This window comes from Paramormyrops kingsleyae, chromosome 3 (genome assembly GCF_048594095.1).
Source record: "Paramormyrops kingsleyae isolate MSU_618 chromosome 3, PKINGS_0.4, whole genome shotgun sequence".
NCBI classification, from domain to species: domain Eukaryota; kingdom Metazoa; phylum Chordata; class Actinopteri; order Osteoglossiformes; family Mormyridae; genus Paramormyrops; species Paramormyrops kingsleyae.
Genome location: NC_132799.1, coordinates 7,869,126 through 7,885,525, shown reverse-complemented (window position 1 = coordinate 7,885,525; position 16,400 = coordinate 7,869,126). Strand labels below are relative to the sequence as shown.

The window sequence follows — 16,400 nt, the reverse complement described above, 5'->3', positions numbered from 1 at the left end:
ACCTTTCCAGAAAGTTGTCGCAAAATTACTTTGTATCCATCTGCTCAATATTTGAAGTTGCCGCAAATGTACTGTCGTTGCCGACACAGTGTGTCGTCACTATATCACGCCCAGGAGGGAGGAGTAAACGGGGAATTCCCAAGCGGTGTCAAAGCGCCCCCCCCTCCCCCGGTTAAATAAATAGCCTACATTAGTGCTCTAGTTTCTCTTAATAAACTCTCATTCTAATAGCAACCGGTGATCAGGATGTATCACAATATGGATGGTGAGTAACATCCTCTTTAAACGTTTGAATTCGGTATTTAGAATTTAGACGAATGCACTCGAAGTTTTTTTTTTACTTTTAAAACTGCTTGTATTTTGACGTTTATCTCTCGTGCATACAGAATGAATAATACATGAATATATGATTAGTTGACTGCTACGTTAATAACCTGCGTTTGAGTTCAGCTGTGATAGCTCGTCCTATTAATACGTCTGCTGTAATCATTGCTTTCCGAGTTCTGAAAAACATTCATCCTTATTTATAGATATACACCATACTTTCTGTTCCATACTATCATTGCGTGCACTTTAATTCCCATTGTAAAACAAAATAAGATGTAAATAATGTCATAAATGTCAAATTTAATGACCACCTATTCTCACATATACAGCGAAAACGATAGACTGAAGGCGGAAGGAAAATTATGTAGGCAGACTGTGGGTGAAGAATTGTGTTTTCTGTTTTCAGTGACGTACTATGTATTTCTGTTCTCATTGATAGATTAACTGATATCTAAATTAATACAGTGGTTAAAACGCTGAAGAAAGTTACTAGCTGTAACTTACACCTACCGTAAATATACCAAACACTCACAAGTGGTTGTTCATTAAGAATTTGATGAAAGGTTTCCAATTAGGTTAATTTACAGTATGCTTTCACCCGATATTTTAGATATTTTACGGTACGATCCGTCATTCGTCTGTTCGCTTATTTGAATTCATATTCTGAGTCTCCCTGCTTCAACTGATCATGGTCCCCCATTTGTTATGTAGTTAATACAGGACGAACCCCAACAATTGCAAAGGGGTGTGTTTTGGAGCGAATTTTGCAGTGAAATGTAGTTTCTGGAGCATGAGTACCTTACAGACGCATAAACAATCTAATGAGGAGCCTGTTACCACGCCCAGTATTGACCTATTACGCACCTTTTCCAGCATAAAATGTGACGTCATGCGTGGTCACCTGGGTAACTGAAGATGGTGCAGTCTTCAATTTAACGTGACTTTATTTGGTGTCCTGACAAATTTATACATAATTATGTATAAGATTCACACCAGAAGTCAGCTGATACGGTGACGCCCGTGTCAGTGTAGATTCCAGCATCCCGACTGGTTCTCTGCATTTCACCCCACAGTGGGGGAGCCTCATGTTCAAATATTTGAGGAGCCCAAGCAGAGGGGGATGCGCTTCAGGTACAAGTGTGAGGGCCGTTCAGCTGGGAGCATTCCTGGAGAGAGGAGCACCGACAGCAACAGAACCTACCCCAGCATACAGGTAAATGGGACACACCCTTCCGCCCTGATTTTACCCACTGTGGATCTCGTGTGAGAGACACTTGTCAGTCTCTCACAATTGGGCATCAAAGGACAGTTAAAATCTTTTGAGGTTGTTGACATGAGGTGACTTAGTTGTTAAGGAAGTGGACTTATCTGAGGGTCACTAGTGAAGAGGGTTACTAGTGAAGTATTGCTTCAATGATCGCCTCTCACAAAATATAAAACAGTTTGCAAAATATAAAATAATGTAATGACAATAATGTACAGTTTCAACTTATCATAAGTATGATTGGTTTGGATAAAAGGTGGCCCGCAATAGACTGGCATCCAGTCCGTAGTGTATCATAACGTTGTTCCCTCTACTTTCTGGTATGAGCTCCAAGCCCTATGTGAGTGTGTAGGATTGGCGATTGGAAGATGGATGGATGAAGTGTTACACTAGTGGCCAACTTTGGAAACACCCAGCATTTTTGGCATTACGCTTTAAATATTACTACACGGTAATGTGATGGCAGTAATGTTTATAAACAATCAAAGAATGTTACACATATCATACACCGGACGATCAAATAAGAAACTGGAGTAACTGGAATAAAGTTATGCAATCTCTAAAAATGGGAAGTGTTTCTGCGATTTTGGCCACTAGTGTAGATACAGAGGGGCAAATTAAGTTGAAATGAAAATAAGAAAGTTTAATCATAATATCAGCACGATACCTGTATCGCTGGCTTGAGGTTCTCATACGAGTTGGTAACAGTCTGGTTCTTTTGGTTCCCACCATCTCTGTGAAAATATTCTCATGCAGTCTGCGGCACCTTGTGGTCATGTTTCACAGAAGCCCCCATTGTGGGGGGGGGGCTATCGGGGAAGCTAGCTTGACCACACCAGGTGTGAGTCTCCGGGGGGGGGAGTCCTGTTTACAGGGACCAACCTGCAGGAAACCACCACACCATCATCTCTGGTGTTTGACACAGACCCAGACTCACATTCTGGTTTCTGCAGTCTCCAAACTGAATGTCTCTACTTCAGTTTGACTGTTTTTTGGGGACCTAGATATGTAAGTCAGTTGCCCCAGGTCACTAATCATTTCACGTTAAATGAACCAATGAGCCTTCTTCCTTTCACAGCCTGTATGAATGATGAACCAATGAGCCTCCTTCCTTTCACAGCCTGTAGGAATGATGAACCAATGAGCCTCCTTCCTTTCACAGCCTGTAGGAATGATGAACCAATGAGCCTCCTTCCTTTCACAGCCTGTAGGAATGATGAACCAATGAGCCTCCTTCCTTTCACAGCCTGTAGGAATGATGAACCAATGAGCCTTCTTCCTTTCACAGCCTGTATGAATGATGAACCAATGAGCCTCCTTCCTTTCACAGCCTGTAGGAATGATGAACCAATGAGCCTCCTTCCTTTCACAGCCTGTAGGAATGATGAACCAATGAGCCTTCTTCCTTTCACAGCCTGTATGAATGGCTCCACTTCTTGAGTCAGTGAAATAGACTTTCAGCCATTTCTCTGTGTTGCTTTGCTTTCAAGATCCTTGACTACTGTGGAAAAGGCAAGGTGAGGGTGTCACTGGTCACAAAGAATGAGCCCTACAAGCCACACCCCCACGACTTGGTTGGCAAGGACTGCAGGGATGGCTACTACGAGACAGAGTTTGGTCCCGACCGCAAGGTTATTGCGTAAGTTCTCCTCTCCATTGCCAACATGCTGCGGCCCCTTCTTTTGCTTGACATCCGAACACAGAGAAGAAATGGTCCAAATATGTTGCTGAAGTGTATTAACCTTGTTTCTGGGTATAGGCCTTGCAGTATACAATGGGGGTTAACAAGTATGACATTATAGAAATTAAATCATTTATAAACTTTAGACTTTATAAACAGTTGCTATCAGTAGACGTTGCCAAGGCGAGATAGCTATCAGGTCAGTGTGGACCTTCAGTGCCATGTTTTTGCTCCCTGCCAGCCAGTCCACATTTTTGATCCCTGCCAGCTCCCAGCAGGACAGAAATGTGGATTGTTTGGGGGTCCCCAAGGACTGGGTTGGTTAACACTGCCTTAAGGGGTCTGTAAACCTTGCATTGAGCAGCTGTGTATGATGTCTTCTATGCTGTGATGCCATGACTGTCCCCATCCACACACCTCCAGTCTCAGTCCCTATGCTACTTTCATGTGTTTCAGAAAGAGGGGTTTCCCCTTTGCAAAGATCAGGGTAGCTCACGAAGCTTCCAGAGCACATGAGCCGTAGCAGTGTAGGGGCGGAGCTTGCGGTCCCCATGAGACATCCCCATACAGCTAACCTCTTGGTTAGCTTCATAGCTATCTGTGGATCATATTCTAGGTCATGTTTGCAGTTCGTGTGAACTGAGTGGTTGGAAACAGGTGCAATTCAGTGAGGCCTAACTATGGTTCTGTTCCAGGTTTCAGAACCTGGGGATCCAATGTGTGAGGAGGAGAGAGGTCAAGGATGCCATCATGCAGAGAGTGAACCGCTGTATCAACCCATTTGAAGGTGAGAACATGGTCCTTTGTCCATTTCCCTTTTCAGATGCTAGGCGTGTCCAGTTGCTGGAATGAAGCTCTCCCTCGTCATTGAATAACCACTGGGAATTAGTCCTTTTGGTTTAAGCCTCTGGCCAATGGGCATTTACACAAGTTTTCCCTAATTCTGCTTAGTCAGTCTAGAATCTAGACTGTTCTTCACAGATCCACCATCTCTGAAGGACAACTGAGCAAATTGTCCGGGGGTGGCTGGTTGAAGGTCCAGGTGGAAGTGGTTGCTCATTGTGGGGCCAGTAGTAGTAATTCCATCTCGGGTCCAAGAATGATGTGCAGTGGACCTAGTTTTTCATCCTTCATCTTGGAGAAATTTTTCATCGCTGACCGTTTTCTTATTGACGTGTCATAGTTCTCTGGCTCACTGTTAGCAGGATGATACTTTGCTCAGGACATCCCAAAGCTAGGTGAATAGAAAACAATGGACATCAGTTAGCAACTTTTGATGTTTTGCTAGTTAATGTGACAAAGGTGGAAACAATGCTTGAAAGAACACTACTAAAACCTGCTGAGTAATACAGCATTAGTGAAAGCGTTGACCTGAATTTCTCTCGGCCTGTTACCATAACGACACAATAGCCAATAGCTAATCAGCTGTGGCAGACATACAAGTCATATGACACAAGTTCAGCACTGTGTATAATTGACTACTTTCTTGGTTTAGATCTCACTTCTCCCTGTAGCTGTGGGAGTGAGGCTTAGAAAATATTCTAAATACTACAGCAGTCAATTGCGGACATTGCAGCTAGCCAAGAAAGATATCCTGAAAGACGACCCAAGAAGTTAGCTAACAGTTAGCTTACTTATGTTTTACTGGGATATCCATGTGATTTTTGAAGAATGATTTAACTTTAACTTTTACAAGGTTTCCTAAAGGGGAGAACTTGGGAACAGTCATTGAATAAACGTGGTCAGGGTCATGAATTGTTATGGTGTCCAACTGAAGATCTCTCCATATGGCCACCCCAGGATTTCTTCTTGAGAGGCTTTGTTGTCCCGCCTATCCATTGCAGTGCCTGTCACAGGATGAGGAAAGATTGTGTCTCACTTCTGCAGCGAAACCCAGCTGCTTCCGGCGTCATGTATGCCACAAGTCCAACTTCCCGAAACTGTAGTGCATGAGTCTGATTCTAGGGACATCTCCAAGTTACACTAGTGTTGATAAACAGTCATTTCACAACCAGCCTGCTTATTTCAAGGGCTTTTTTTGTCTTTCTGAATGAATTCTGAAAAATAACATATTGCTGGTGTGCCACTAATAATAATAGTTGTTGTTGTTGTTGTTGTAACTTCAGCTATAGATATTAATAATGGTGGTTTTTGTGAAACTCTTAGATTGAGAGGAAGAAGTCTGACATTTTCAAGATTGGTTCAATTAAATTTTCTCGCCGTTTGGTTGAGCGTGGCTACCGTTCTCGCAAACCAGGATTGATATGTTATCTTAAAAGTGCTAGGTTTCATAAAAGATGTCTATAGAGATTGTAGGTACAGAATTAAAATACAGACCGGATATTATAATTCTTTATCTCCTATCCCACCTTTCAGTCAAGGGGGGCAAAATTCTCAGTCCCAGAGAAGTCCCTGCACTGCGTAGTTGTTCGATATGAAGATTCTGTTCTTAGCTCATTTTTTTTTCTTTGGCGAGTGTTGATTTGAGTCATTCAGTTGGGGACATGTGTTGTTGTACTTGCGTTGAGACACACCGAAGAGAGCCGAGAATGAAGTGTCGATTGGCGCCCGGCGATCACGGCACGTGTTGCGCACCGTCACTGGGCCGGGATTCTCGAACGATCAGTGGCCCGGGGTCACTGAGGGGTTGCTGCGTCTAACCATTTCTGGCCATCTGAAAGGTTATCGGGCCCAAGTGTGTAAGGTTCGTCATTATAAGCTACTAACGTCATCCCCCGATTTGAAAACCAGAGCTAAACGCGAAAAAAAGGACAACACGACGGGTCCAGTAAAGGCCATGAAATGAGGCATGAGTCACCAATGAGGGGGAGGGAATGGTGTGACAGTGCCATACCCCAAACGACGGAACAATCACACTCTTTCCCCATCCCCCGCCCTTTGCTCTATATTCATTGCACTCCATGTTGCTGTCACTTCACCACCTGCATTTGCTTTTTTGCTGTTTTTTTTTCCCCCCACACACCATGTGGTATCACCTGAGGTGACACACTGTCACCCGCGCTCTCTCTCTCATTCTCGCTCTCTCTCTCTCCACCACACGGCTCTCTCGTCATGGTTCTTTTCGCTGGTCGGTATGCTAGCTCGAGTCTGGGGGCAGTGGGTTACGTCAGAGCCTTACTCCCTGCATTCCACCCGTTAGCCCCCCTACCCCGCAGTTAGCCCTCCCATGGAGGCATCAGCGAGAGGCCAGAAACATCGTCAGAACGCCATCAGCGGGCGAGCTGGGCTGTCTGCACAAAAAAAAAAAAAACTGACTCCTGATGCGAGCGAGTAAGGACCCACAGGGACATGCATGTGCACATACATGCGTGTGTGTGTTTCTCTCTGGTGACATCAGGGGCGATCCCACTGACTGTGTCAGTCACAGCCTCAAGCTCTAAAATTGTTTCACTTCTTCTTCCACGAATCTCTGCACATCTTCCTTCCTGAAGTCATTCTGACACTTTAACGCCATCTCGGCCCCATCGGACACCCCTGTCCGCCCACTGCTGTCAAATGAAACATGGCGGAGCTGCTTGTGAGCTGCTGGGCCCTGTGTAGCAGATGCCATTTGTTTTCTGTTCTCCTTTTCTTGAGTTGTGTACAAGCCCTCAGAGTAGGATGTTGGGTTGTCTACAGTTGTTAACAGTTGCACCCTGTCCCTCCAGTGTACGGCTGTTAACTGTCGCGCCCTGTCCCTCCAGTGTACGGCTGTTAACTGTCGCGCCCTGTCCCTGCAGTGTACGGCTGTTAACAGTTGCACCCTGTCCCTCCAGTGTACGGCTGTTAACTGTCGCGCTCTGTCCCTCCAGTGTACGGCTGTTAACTGTCGCGCTCTGTCCCTCCAGTGTACGGCTGTTAACTGTCGCGCCCTGTCCCTCCAGTGTACGGCTGTTAACTGTCGCGCCCTGTCCCTCCAGTGTACGGCTGTTAACTGTCGCGCCCTGTCCCTCCAGTGTACGGCTGTTAACTGTCGCGCCCTGTCCCTGCAGTATCCCGAGAGCAGCTGCTGCAGACAGAGGACTATGATCTCAACGTGGTGCGCCTCTGCTTCCAAGTCATTCTGCAGGACCAGGCGGGACAGTACACACGAAGGCTTACCCCCATCGTCTCCAACCCCATCTATGACAACCGTGAGTAGCTCCCACCAGCCCGGAAACCAAAATAAGTGGGGGGAAAAAAAAATCCGAAAGCACATATACTCTGTCCTCAACGAGGAAAAGTCGCAGACTAGAAGCCGTGCGGGAATGCAGGCCCTGCCTAAGTAGTCGGTGGGGCTTAGGCTGCTCTGTGCAAGGCATGAGCTAACGGTTGGAGCTGTGAATGTGACTTCAAAAAAAAAAAAACAGCTACATTTCGAGTTGGGCTTGACTGCTCCACACACACTATGATAGCTGCCCACCAAGCAGCATTCAGTCACCACACTTGTTCCGCCTCTCGCTCATAGCAAAAAAGGAAGTTGCACTAGTTCCTTTTTTTTTTTTTTAAATCTCTCAACAGTAAACATGCATTATCACTTCCTCTAATGACAATCTGCTCTCTAATTGAGATCCTGCATCCACAGCACTGTTTAACACTTGAACACAGTGTGTTGTTTGTAATTTTGTAATTGCCTTGTGTTGGTTGGATTTATTTAAACTACTTCGACCTGTCCAGATGGGAGTGTTAAGTAGTCAGCATTTGGGATAATGTTATTTATACACTTCAATGAAAGTATCGTATGATAACAAAGCACCATGCATCAAATATTTCTTTCGACTGCCCTGATAAGCACACCATGAAGTCGCATAATTTGAATAGAGCAACTCCTTTCTATGTGACATGATAAACCTATTAAGTAACACACACACAAAACGGGAAATCATGAACATAACTCAGATCAGTGAGGTAATGCCGTCCGTATGTTCCCTCCCGACGTGACCTTTGATCTCTGTTCACGGCCAATCAGGGGCCCCCAACACGGCAGAGCTGCGAATCTGTCGCGTCAACAAGAACAGCGGCAGTGTTTTGGGCGGGGAGGAGATCTTCTTGCTCTGCGATAAGGTGCAGAAAGGTAAGGTCATGGCTGCTCCCTGCAGATTTTTTAAAAAACAAAGACAGGTGGCTGTATAGTGGAGGAGGAACTAGGATTACTTCCCCAAATTCTACTTTGCCCTTTACATAAGCATATATTTTTATGAGATATAAACCACACCGAATGAAAGAATCTGCAATTATGTCGATAATAATTTTCTGATTTATTTCTCATTCATTCATTCATTCCATATATCTGTTCACAAAAGACACGTAATTCTGTTCCTCATATCCTTCCATTTTCCACCATGTGTCCCCTTGCTGCTCATCACCGCAGACGACATCGAGGTCCGCTTCTTCATGCAGAGCTGGGAGGCCAAAGGCTCCTTCTCCCAAGCCGACGTGCACCGACAGGTGGCCATCGTCTTCAAAACCCCCCCATATTTCGACTCCTCCATCACATCCCCCATCACCGTGCACATGCAGCTCCGCCGACCCACGGACCAGGAGGTCAGTGAGCCCATGGAGTTCCGCTACCTACCCGATGACAAAGGTGAGCTGTGGGCGGGGCCTGTCTGGGAGAGCCTGAGAACCGATTCGATAGATTCTTGATTGACGTGTCAAACGCCGATAAAATATATGGGAAAATATAGTTGATTGAAGGGCCTTAAATCCTGAGATAACAGCACCTGTGATCACAGTGAATGGATACTCACTGTCTGTCTGTGGATGCGTGTGCTTTCATCGCAGATCCCTATGGCTGCCAGGAGAAGAAGAGGAGAAGGGAAGATCTGATGAAGTCCTTTCCCAGCCTCCCTGGTAAGGCGTTGGTATCCGTGCCACAGGCGAGACAGCGTGTGTCGCTCAGACGGGGACGCTGCTCTGAGACAAACTCGTCTGTCTTTTATTTCCCAAGCAGTTATGAATACGGCAAACAGACCCAAGATGTCCGGACGGATTCTCCATGCCGTCAAAAAAGGTAGGGAACCCGATGCTATTGTCTGTACACAATCTGTTCCGTTCACAACATCCTTGCTGTCCCATGAAAAACACTTAAAAAAAAAAAAAAAAACATTATTTCAGGAACTACTTTACAAAATAAACGTAAAACAGCATTAAGAGCCGCCCTTAGCACCACAAATAGAAACCTATCTGGCGGCCACCAATGAACGGATGAATGTTTTAAATGGACTTAAATGGACTTTAAGTGGATTAATGTCAGCGAGGCAAAAATATCAGTATCACCAAGATACAAACTTATCTAGCTTTAAATTCACAATTTACAATGATGTCTGTTAGCTAGCTATCTAGCTATCAATGTTAAGTCGTTCAAATTAGCGATATAAAGTGATCCATAGAAAACGATCATCATGAATGCAAATCTTGAGTAATATAAATAGATAAATAGATAATTTCATAAGGCATCTTTTCATTGGTCAATTAGATGTCAAACGCTATTGGTAGACAGAGGAGAATGGGCGTATTCCATCTGCAGTAAACAGAGGACGTATTTGGTTTTCATTGGATGTTATATGTATCTGTCAAGTAGCTTGACGTAACATTCATTCACTGCCCGGTTTGTGTCCCCCAGAGCCGCACAACACGTATATAAAGCCAGCGCTGTCTAGCCGCATGTTTCCGACCCCATCTGAAATGTACGACGGCTCCATGTACCAGACCAGCCCGCAGCCCCCGATGGTGCCCCCGCAGGCTTCCCTCCAGCGCACAGTGCCCATGAGCAGCCTGTGGTCCCATGGCAACACTGCACTCTCCCTGGACACCATCCGCATCCAGTCGAGTCGCGACAGCACCGTCGGCAGCCTGCAGCCCAGCATGGTATTACCTGCCCCAGACGGCGGTGCAGCCGGCCTGCCGCGGCTGACGGAGCGGGACCTGCAGTGTCTGATGACGGAGGCCCAGATGTCCGAGGCCCAGACCTGGCGGCAGCCTCCCCAGCAGCACCAGCACCAGCAGCAGCACCAGCAGCAGCAGGCCACGCGCGGGACCCACCGGAAGGAGGCCACCACAGAAACGTCAAACATGCAGTCCGCCTGGCCCAGTTACAACATCCCGCCTGGTGCCGCCGGCCCGATGAATGGAGACGGCTGTCTGCCACTGACCGTGCCCTACAACTACATGGATGTCATGGAAAGCGAGGACATCCTGCAGAGCTTCTCTGACCAGCCGGGCTTCCAGCTCAAGCAGGAAACCGGCACCATGGGACAGGAAGTGCCCACCAACATGCCCTCCTCCAGCTGCACCTACACCGCACTGATGCCTCCCCACCAGCTGAACAACGCGAGCTCCATGGAAGCCCTACGGCAGGCTATGGGAGACGCCTCCAGCAGTCCTGGCCCCACCCTACAGAACAACTTTGCAGTCAACGGCATCAGTGGCGAAGACACCCTAAACTGGCCACAGTTCTATGCTGAGTGAAGACAAGACCTCCACCACCCTCTGGGATGTAAACCCACAACCAGCCAAAACGACCTGCCACCTCACAGATGACTGGTGCGCAACCTGCATGATCTGAATGGGCTTCTCTGCCATCTTTTGCCAGAAGCACCAGGATTTGAATGTGTCGCACTCTTGGTGGTGACCACTAGCCGAAGGTGGGCACCCCACTGGTTGATGAGAGATCGAGACAGTGCGCCTTTCAGAGTTTCTCGAAAGCGAAGTTTCAAAGTGAAGTATATTCCCCCATCTTCCATTTCCGAAGAGGAAGTGAGAGGGAAGCTATATTCCTGTACAATGGCTATGCCATTTTTAAACCCTTCACTACCCATAATTCTCAGTGTCCCATGGAATTAATCATTCCCCAGGGTTGGGTCGTGTAAAAGGGATTCACCAACAGCTTTTTTTGTTTCAAAGTACAATGGTGTGCATCATAACGATGTGTTTCTTTGCTCTTTAAATCAACTGGTCCTTTTTTTTGACTTACGACACGTGTGTTAATTAATATATCAGTGTATATGCTTTTAATAGGTGCTTATTTGATTTATTTTTATATGAGTTTTATATGTACTGTGTTATCTGACAATGTTTGTATTAAGTATGCAATATTTAATTTGCAACTACCGGACCATTTTTATGGGCAAAAATATTACTTCAATTTTTTTCCTCTTTTTCAAAGAAAATTATGGTATATTTTATTTACAACCAAGAGAGCCCGAAAAATCTGACCCTTTAGTAAAGGGTAAAGTAATACCCTTTACACGCTGTTTTTATGTTATGTGATGAATTTACTCCATCACCACCTCTCTCAGTCCAGACAAACCGGCTGCCACAGCCCTGTCAGTCTCTAGTATAACTGCTGTAATTGAGGTACGTTAGACAGAAGCACGTTTTTCCCCATGTGCAGTTCGGTTGCAAACGGGTCCTGCTTTGGGTGCTTGTCATCTAAGGACAAAGGAATAGAAAGTTAAGATAAAAGTTAAATCCCTTCCGTAAGTAGCCAACGAGGTATGTGTATTCTGTTAACTTTAGTATAGTTTTGTTTAAGTTGTATTTAGCAGGGTAAATGCTAACAGGTTCGCTTTAGCTTAGCGAATTCATATACATTGTACATTTCGTGGGTGGCATGGTGGTGCAGTGGTTAGCACTGTTGCCTCGCACCTCTGGGACCTAGGTTCGAGTTTCCACCTGGGTTCCATGTGTATGGAGTTTGCATGTTCTCCCCGTGTCGTCGTGGGGTTTCCTCCGGGTACTCCGGTTTCCCCCCACAGTCCAAAGACATGCTGAGGCTAATTGGCGTTGCTAAATTGCCCAATGGTGTGCTTGTGTGAGTGACTGGTGTGTGAGTGTGCCCTGCGATGGGCTGGCCCCTCATCCAGGGTTGTTCCCTGCCTCGTGCCCATTGCTTCCAGGATAGGCTCCAGACCCCCCGCGACCCAGTAGGATAAGCGGGTTGGACAATGGATGGATGGATGGATGGATGGATGGATGTACATTTCGTGATTTTCAATAAATGCTAATGTAAATAAGATGTACAAGCAAAAACTTATATTTACTGTTATTTTATGTTTATATTTCATTTGAATTTCAGTATTTTGTTGGTTAATGTCACAAGTAAATTTGCATGGATTTGTGTTTCTTTTAAATGAATGTAATAAGCAGGCCAAAGGCTGAAGGTTAATTTCGATTGATTTGTATAGCCTAAACGGCAATTCTTAGGTTTCAAGTTTAAACAAGGAACAAAACAGATGTATAGTTTTATGTTTTATTTATCCGTATTTAGTTCTCACGTATGCAATTGATGGTGATGCTGACCCTGCTTCGGAATAAACCATCAATCAGTAAAAAAAAAAAAAAAAAAAAAAACCTCTTGTGCTCGTGTCTTACTGGAGGGAGCTACAGTGAGAACTCGACTGCTCGCCGCGAGTGGAAGAGAGAGAAGACCGCAGCCAGTGGTAACTCAGCTGCAAGTGATCTGCAGGTTTCACTTGGCGCTGTCGTCTGCTGATATTTCTGTGCCATGCTGGTATTATGTACTTAACTTTTTCTGTGTCCAATCTGTTGCTGGTGTGGTATAAGTATTACCAAGGACTGCAAAGAGTAAGCACAGCCTTTCATTATAGTAGCAGTAGTCTACCTAAGTGGTTACTCTTTAAGGGTGTTTTCTGAGTTATGCTTTAAGAATGAATGTGTTACATTTAAGTGTGTACTGTAGGTTACTTATTAATCAAACAAATTTATTAAGTTAAACCAAACCAAAATGTCAGATACGGGTAAGTTTCTTGACAATGACATAGAGAACATATAGGTCAAGTTTGAGAACCACAGCCCTTAGTAACTGCCAGCAGGATGCTGCATCAAGAAGGGCCATGAGCATACTAAACGACTGATGACTGAACACTGTTCAGTGACCTGCTGCAAAGAGTAGCAATAAAGGTTAGTAAGGCCTCAGCAGATCTAAATCAGGTTTATGAAGAAATACGTCAAATAGAGATTCTTGACCGAACCATATGCCACAGAGTAGACACCTGCAAATCAGTTACACGGGCAGTTGTAGAAACTGCACAGAGTCGTCTCAAGGGAGATAGCCAGAGGCACCAGAGAGAAGAATTAGATGGGAAGGAAACTGAATCCGTGTCCCTATCTATGAGGTCACATGAGTCAAGCTTCAGTTGGAAGCATTCAAGGGCTCCCATTCACTCACAAAGTTACTCAAGAGTACATGCTCAAGTCTTTCATCTATCAAGAGACAAGAGGCTGCTGCTGAAGCAGCTGCTAACGAAGCAACTCTGGAAGTCTTATTAGAACAAGAACGGCAATTAGAAGAGCTTCAGAGGCATGAAGCAGAAGATATGAAAAGAATAGCTGAGCAAGAAGCTGAAGCCTTTAAATGCGAAGAAGAAGAAGCTAGGCTAAGAGCTGTGCTGGAGGTAGAGAATGCTGCAAGATGAAGGACATTGGAAGACAAGCGCAGAGAGTTACAACAGAGTTACAACGCCTCGAGACACTCAAGAAACTAAATGCTGCTAAGGCAAGAATGCAAGTGTATGAGAAGAGTGGAGACTCAGAAGATGAGATGGAAGAGCTACTTCGTGACAGCATCTATGAAGGTGAAGGAAAGGTTCAACATGAGGAACCACACACCTCAACCCCCTCCGCGAACTGCGTTGAATCTACAGCAAGAAGAAGACGGCACCACAGCTCATGTTAATATGTCAGCAGAATCCACGCCTTGCAAGCCGTCTCCCTATACCAGAACCAGTCACATTCAGTGGTGACCCACCCAGGCTTAGTGATTGGAAAGTTTTTTTTTCAGACTTTGATAGACAGGAAAAACATACCAGCAGAGGAGAAAATTTACTATCTATGTAAGTAGTCGACTTACCATGCCACATAGACCATTTTAGAAGAAAGATATGGGAACCCATTCCTTATCGCCAAGGCCTTCGGGGTCAAGCTTCACGTATGACCTAAGATAGGTCCCAAGGATAGTTTGGAACTTAGAGAGTTTGTGGACTTTCTTCACAGTTGTGAGGCTGCCATTCCTCAGATTAATGGCCTTGAAGTACTCAGTAACTGCAATGAAAACCAAAAGATTCTTGCAAAGTGCCCTGTTTGGCTAACATCAAGATGGAATCGTAAGGTCATAGCTTCCTAGCTTCAGTCAGTTTGTACAGATTCTCACAAGGGAAGCCAAGATTGCTTGCAACCCTGTGACATCCCTTTATGCTTTGAAGCCAAGCAATGGTGAGAAGGTTAAGACACCAAGGAATAGAGGCGCTAAGGCGCTTGCAACTGGCTCTGAGAAAACTTCTACTACAAGTTGTGCCCTTTGTGGAAGAGCAGGCCACACTTTCCATATGTCGTAAGTTTCTGGCAAGGAATGTTGCTGAGCAAGTTAAATTTGTTCAAGATACAGTAAGGCATTGTGCTTAGGCTGCTTGAAGTCTGGTCACCGCTCAAAGGACTGCGGGAACAGGAATGTCTATGACGGTAATAAGTGGTGCAACTGTTGCAGCTTCATTGCCAGGTTGTGCCATTTATGGACTCAAACATCTTGCTGCTGAAGGAAAGGGACGCTTCAGTGAAGAAGCGACGGTAAACTAAACGGCAAATGTTAGGTGGCAAGTTTAAACAAAGAACAAAACAGATGTATAGTTTTATGTTTTACTTATCACTATTTAGTTCTCACGTATGTCATTGATGGTGATGATGATGAAGGTGATCCTGCTTCAGAATAAACCATCAGTCAGTTAAAACCAAAGAACTCTTGTGCTCCTGTCTTACTGGAGGGATCTAGAGTGTGATGCTTATATGGCCCTTAGGCTAACATTTTGGGTATATAGGAAGACAGGGCTCTGAAAGTTAGGCAGATGATGCTAATCTCTGAAATATCACTCCGTCTTTTAAATGTTAGTTTTTGCCTAATATATTTAACAGTGAATCAAACTCCATCTAATAATGGTGGAAGTTCCAACTGAAATATGAAGACTCTTTAATAGTCTACATTATCACTGACAAGTAGATCACACATACCTGTCGGTTCAATCGAGGTACTGTGTGTCACCTGACCAGTTCAGCAATCCTCAATGTTTCATGTAGCTAACTGACAAAGTAGCAGCAAACACATCCTAGCCAATTCAGTATGAATAATACTGAGACACTGTAAATCGGATGCATAATCTATTAAGCATCCGTATTGCAAAAGCTTAATCAGTACAGGGTGTGGGCCCAGAAATGCAACCCCGAGCAACAAATGAAGAATTTGCTGTGGGCGGTAATTTTATTTATTTTTATTTATATCCTTTATTTAACCAGGAGAAGCCCATTGAGATTAAAAATCTCTTTTGCAAGGGAGACCTGGCCAAGATAGGCAGCTAAGTTACATCACAACAGTATGCCAGTACATACATACAAAAAAAAAATAAAAACAAATAAATAAAGAAAGAAACAATGAAACTCTTTACAATGAAATCTCAGTTAAAACATTGACAGTTCTAACATGTGGGACAGAAAGCAAGACAACAGCCTGAGAATGGAGAGAATAATGGCCAGTAATTTTTTTCATAAGAAGTGAACATAAATAGGATGGAAGCACACCAAGAATAGCCTTATATATAAAGGTGTACCAATGACAGAGCCTCCGTGTGGCTAAAGCAGACCATCCTACACGAGAGTACAGCTCACAGTGGTGGCTGCGAGCTTTACAGTTGGTGATAAATCTCAACGAGGCATGATAGGCTGCATCGATCATATGAAGACATTGAGCAGATGAATGCATATATAAAATATCACCATAGTCCAACACAGATAAAAAAGTGGATGCCACCAGCCGTTTTTTAACATTAAAAGAAAAGCACAGCTTATTTCGAAAATAAAAACCCAATTTTTGCCTCAGCTTTCTCACTAGGCTGTGAACATGAGGCTTAAAAGACAGGCAATCTTCAATAACAATACCAAGATACTTATAAACTGTAACAATCTGTATTTCCCGTCCATCAAGAGTAACAACTGAGGGAACATTCAGTGGTCTATTCCGAGGGTCCGTGAAAAGCATAAGTTTGGTTTTATCTGCGTTGAGCACAAGTTTCAACTGTAGCAAAGTGTTTTGAACCACAGTGAAAGCATTCTGTAAATGTTCAATGGCTTGCTTTAGCGAAG

The 16,400-nt window shown here is 44.6% G+C and overlaps 1 protein-coding gene across 2 annotated transcripts; it reads left to right on the top strand.

Moving 5' to 3' along the window:
- Positions 1–162: 162 nt before the first annotated feature.
- rel (v-rel avian reticuloendotheliosis viral oncogene homolog) lies at positions 163–14,955 on the top strand. 2 transcript variants are annotated; one of them, XM_072709541.1, is made up of 10 exons: positions 163–265; positions 1,401–1,540; positions 3,082–3,230; positions 3,968–4,059; positions 7,265–7,405; positions 8,221–8,325; positions 8,623–8,838; positions 9,036–9,104; positions 9,205–9,264; positions 9,877–14,955. In XM_072709541.1, exons 1-10 carry the CDS (start codon positions 247–249, stop codon positions 10,719–10,721), a joined length of 1,836 nt encoding a protein of 611 aa, XP_072565642.1. In that variant the 5' UTR covers positions 163–246; the 3' UTR covers positions 10,722–14,955. The 2 variants fall into 2 exon arrangements, with proteins under 2 accessions (XP_072565642.1, XP_072565641.1); XM_072709540.1 differs by having other exon boundaries at positions 9,202–9,264.
- The last annotated feature ends 1,445 nt before the right edge of the window (positions 14,956–16,400 follow it).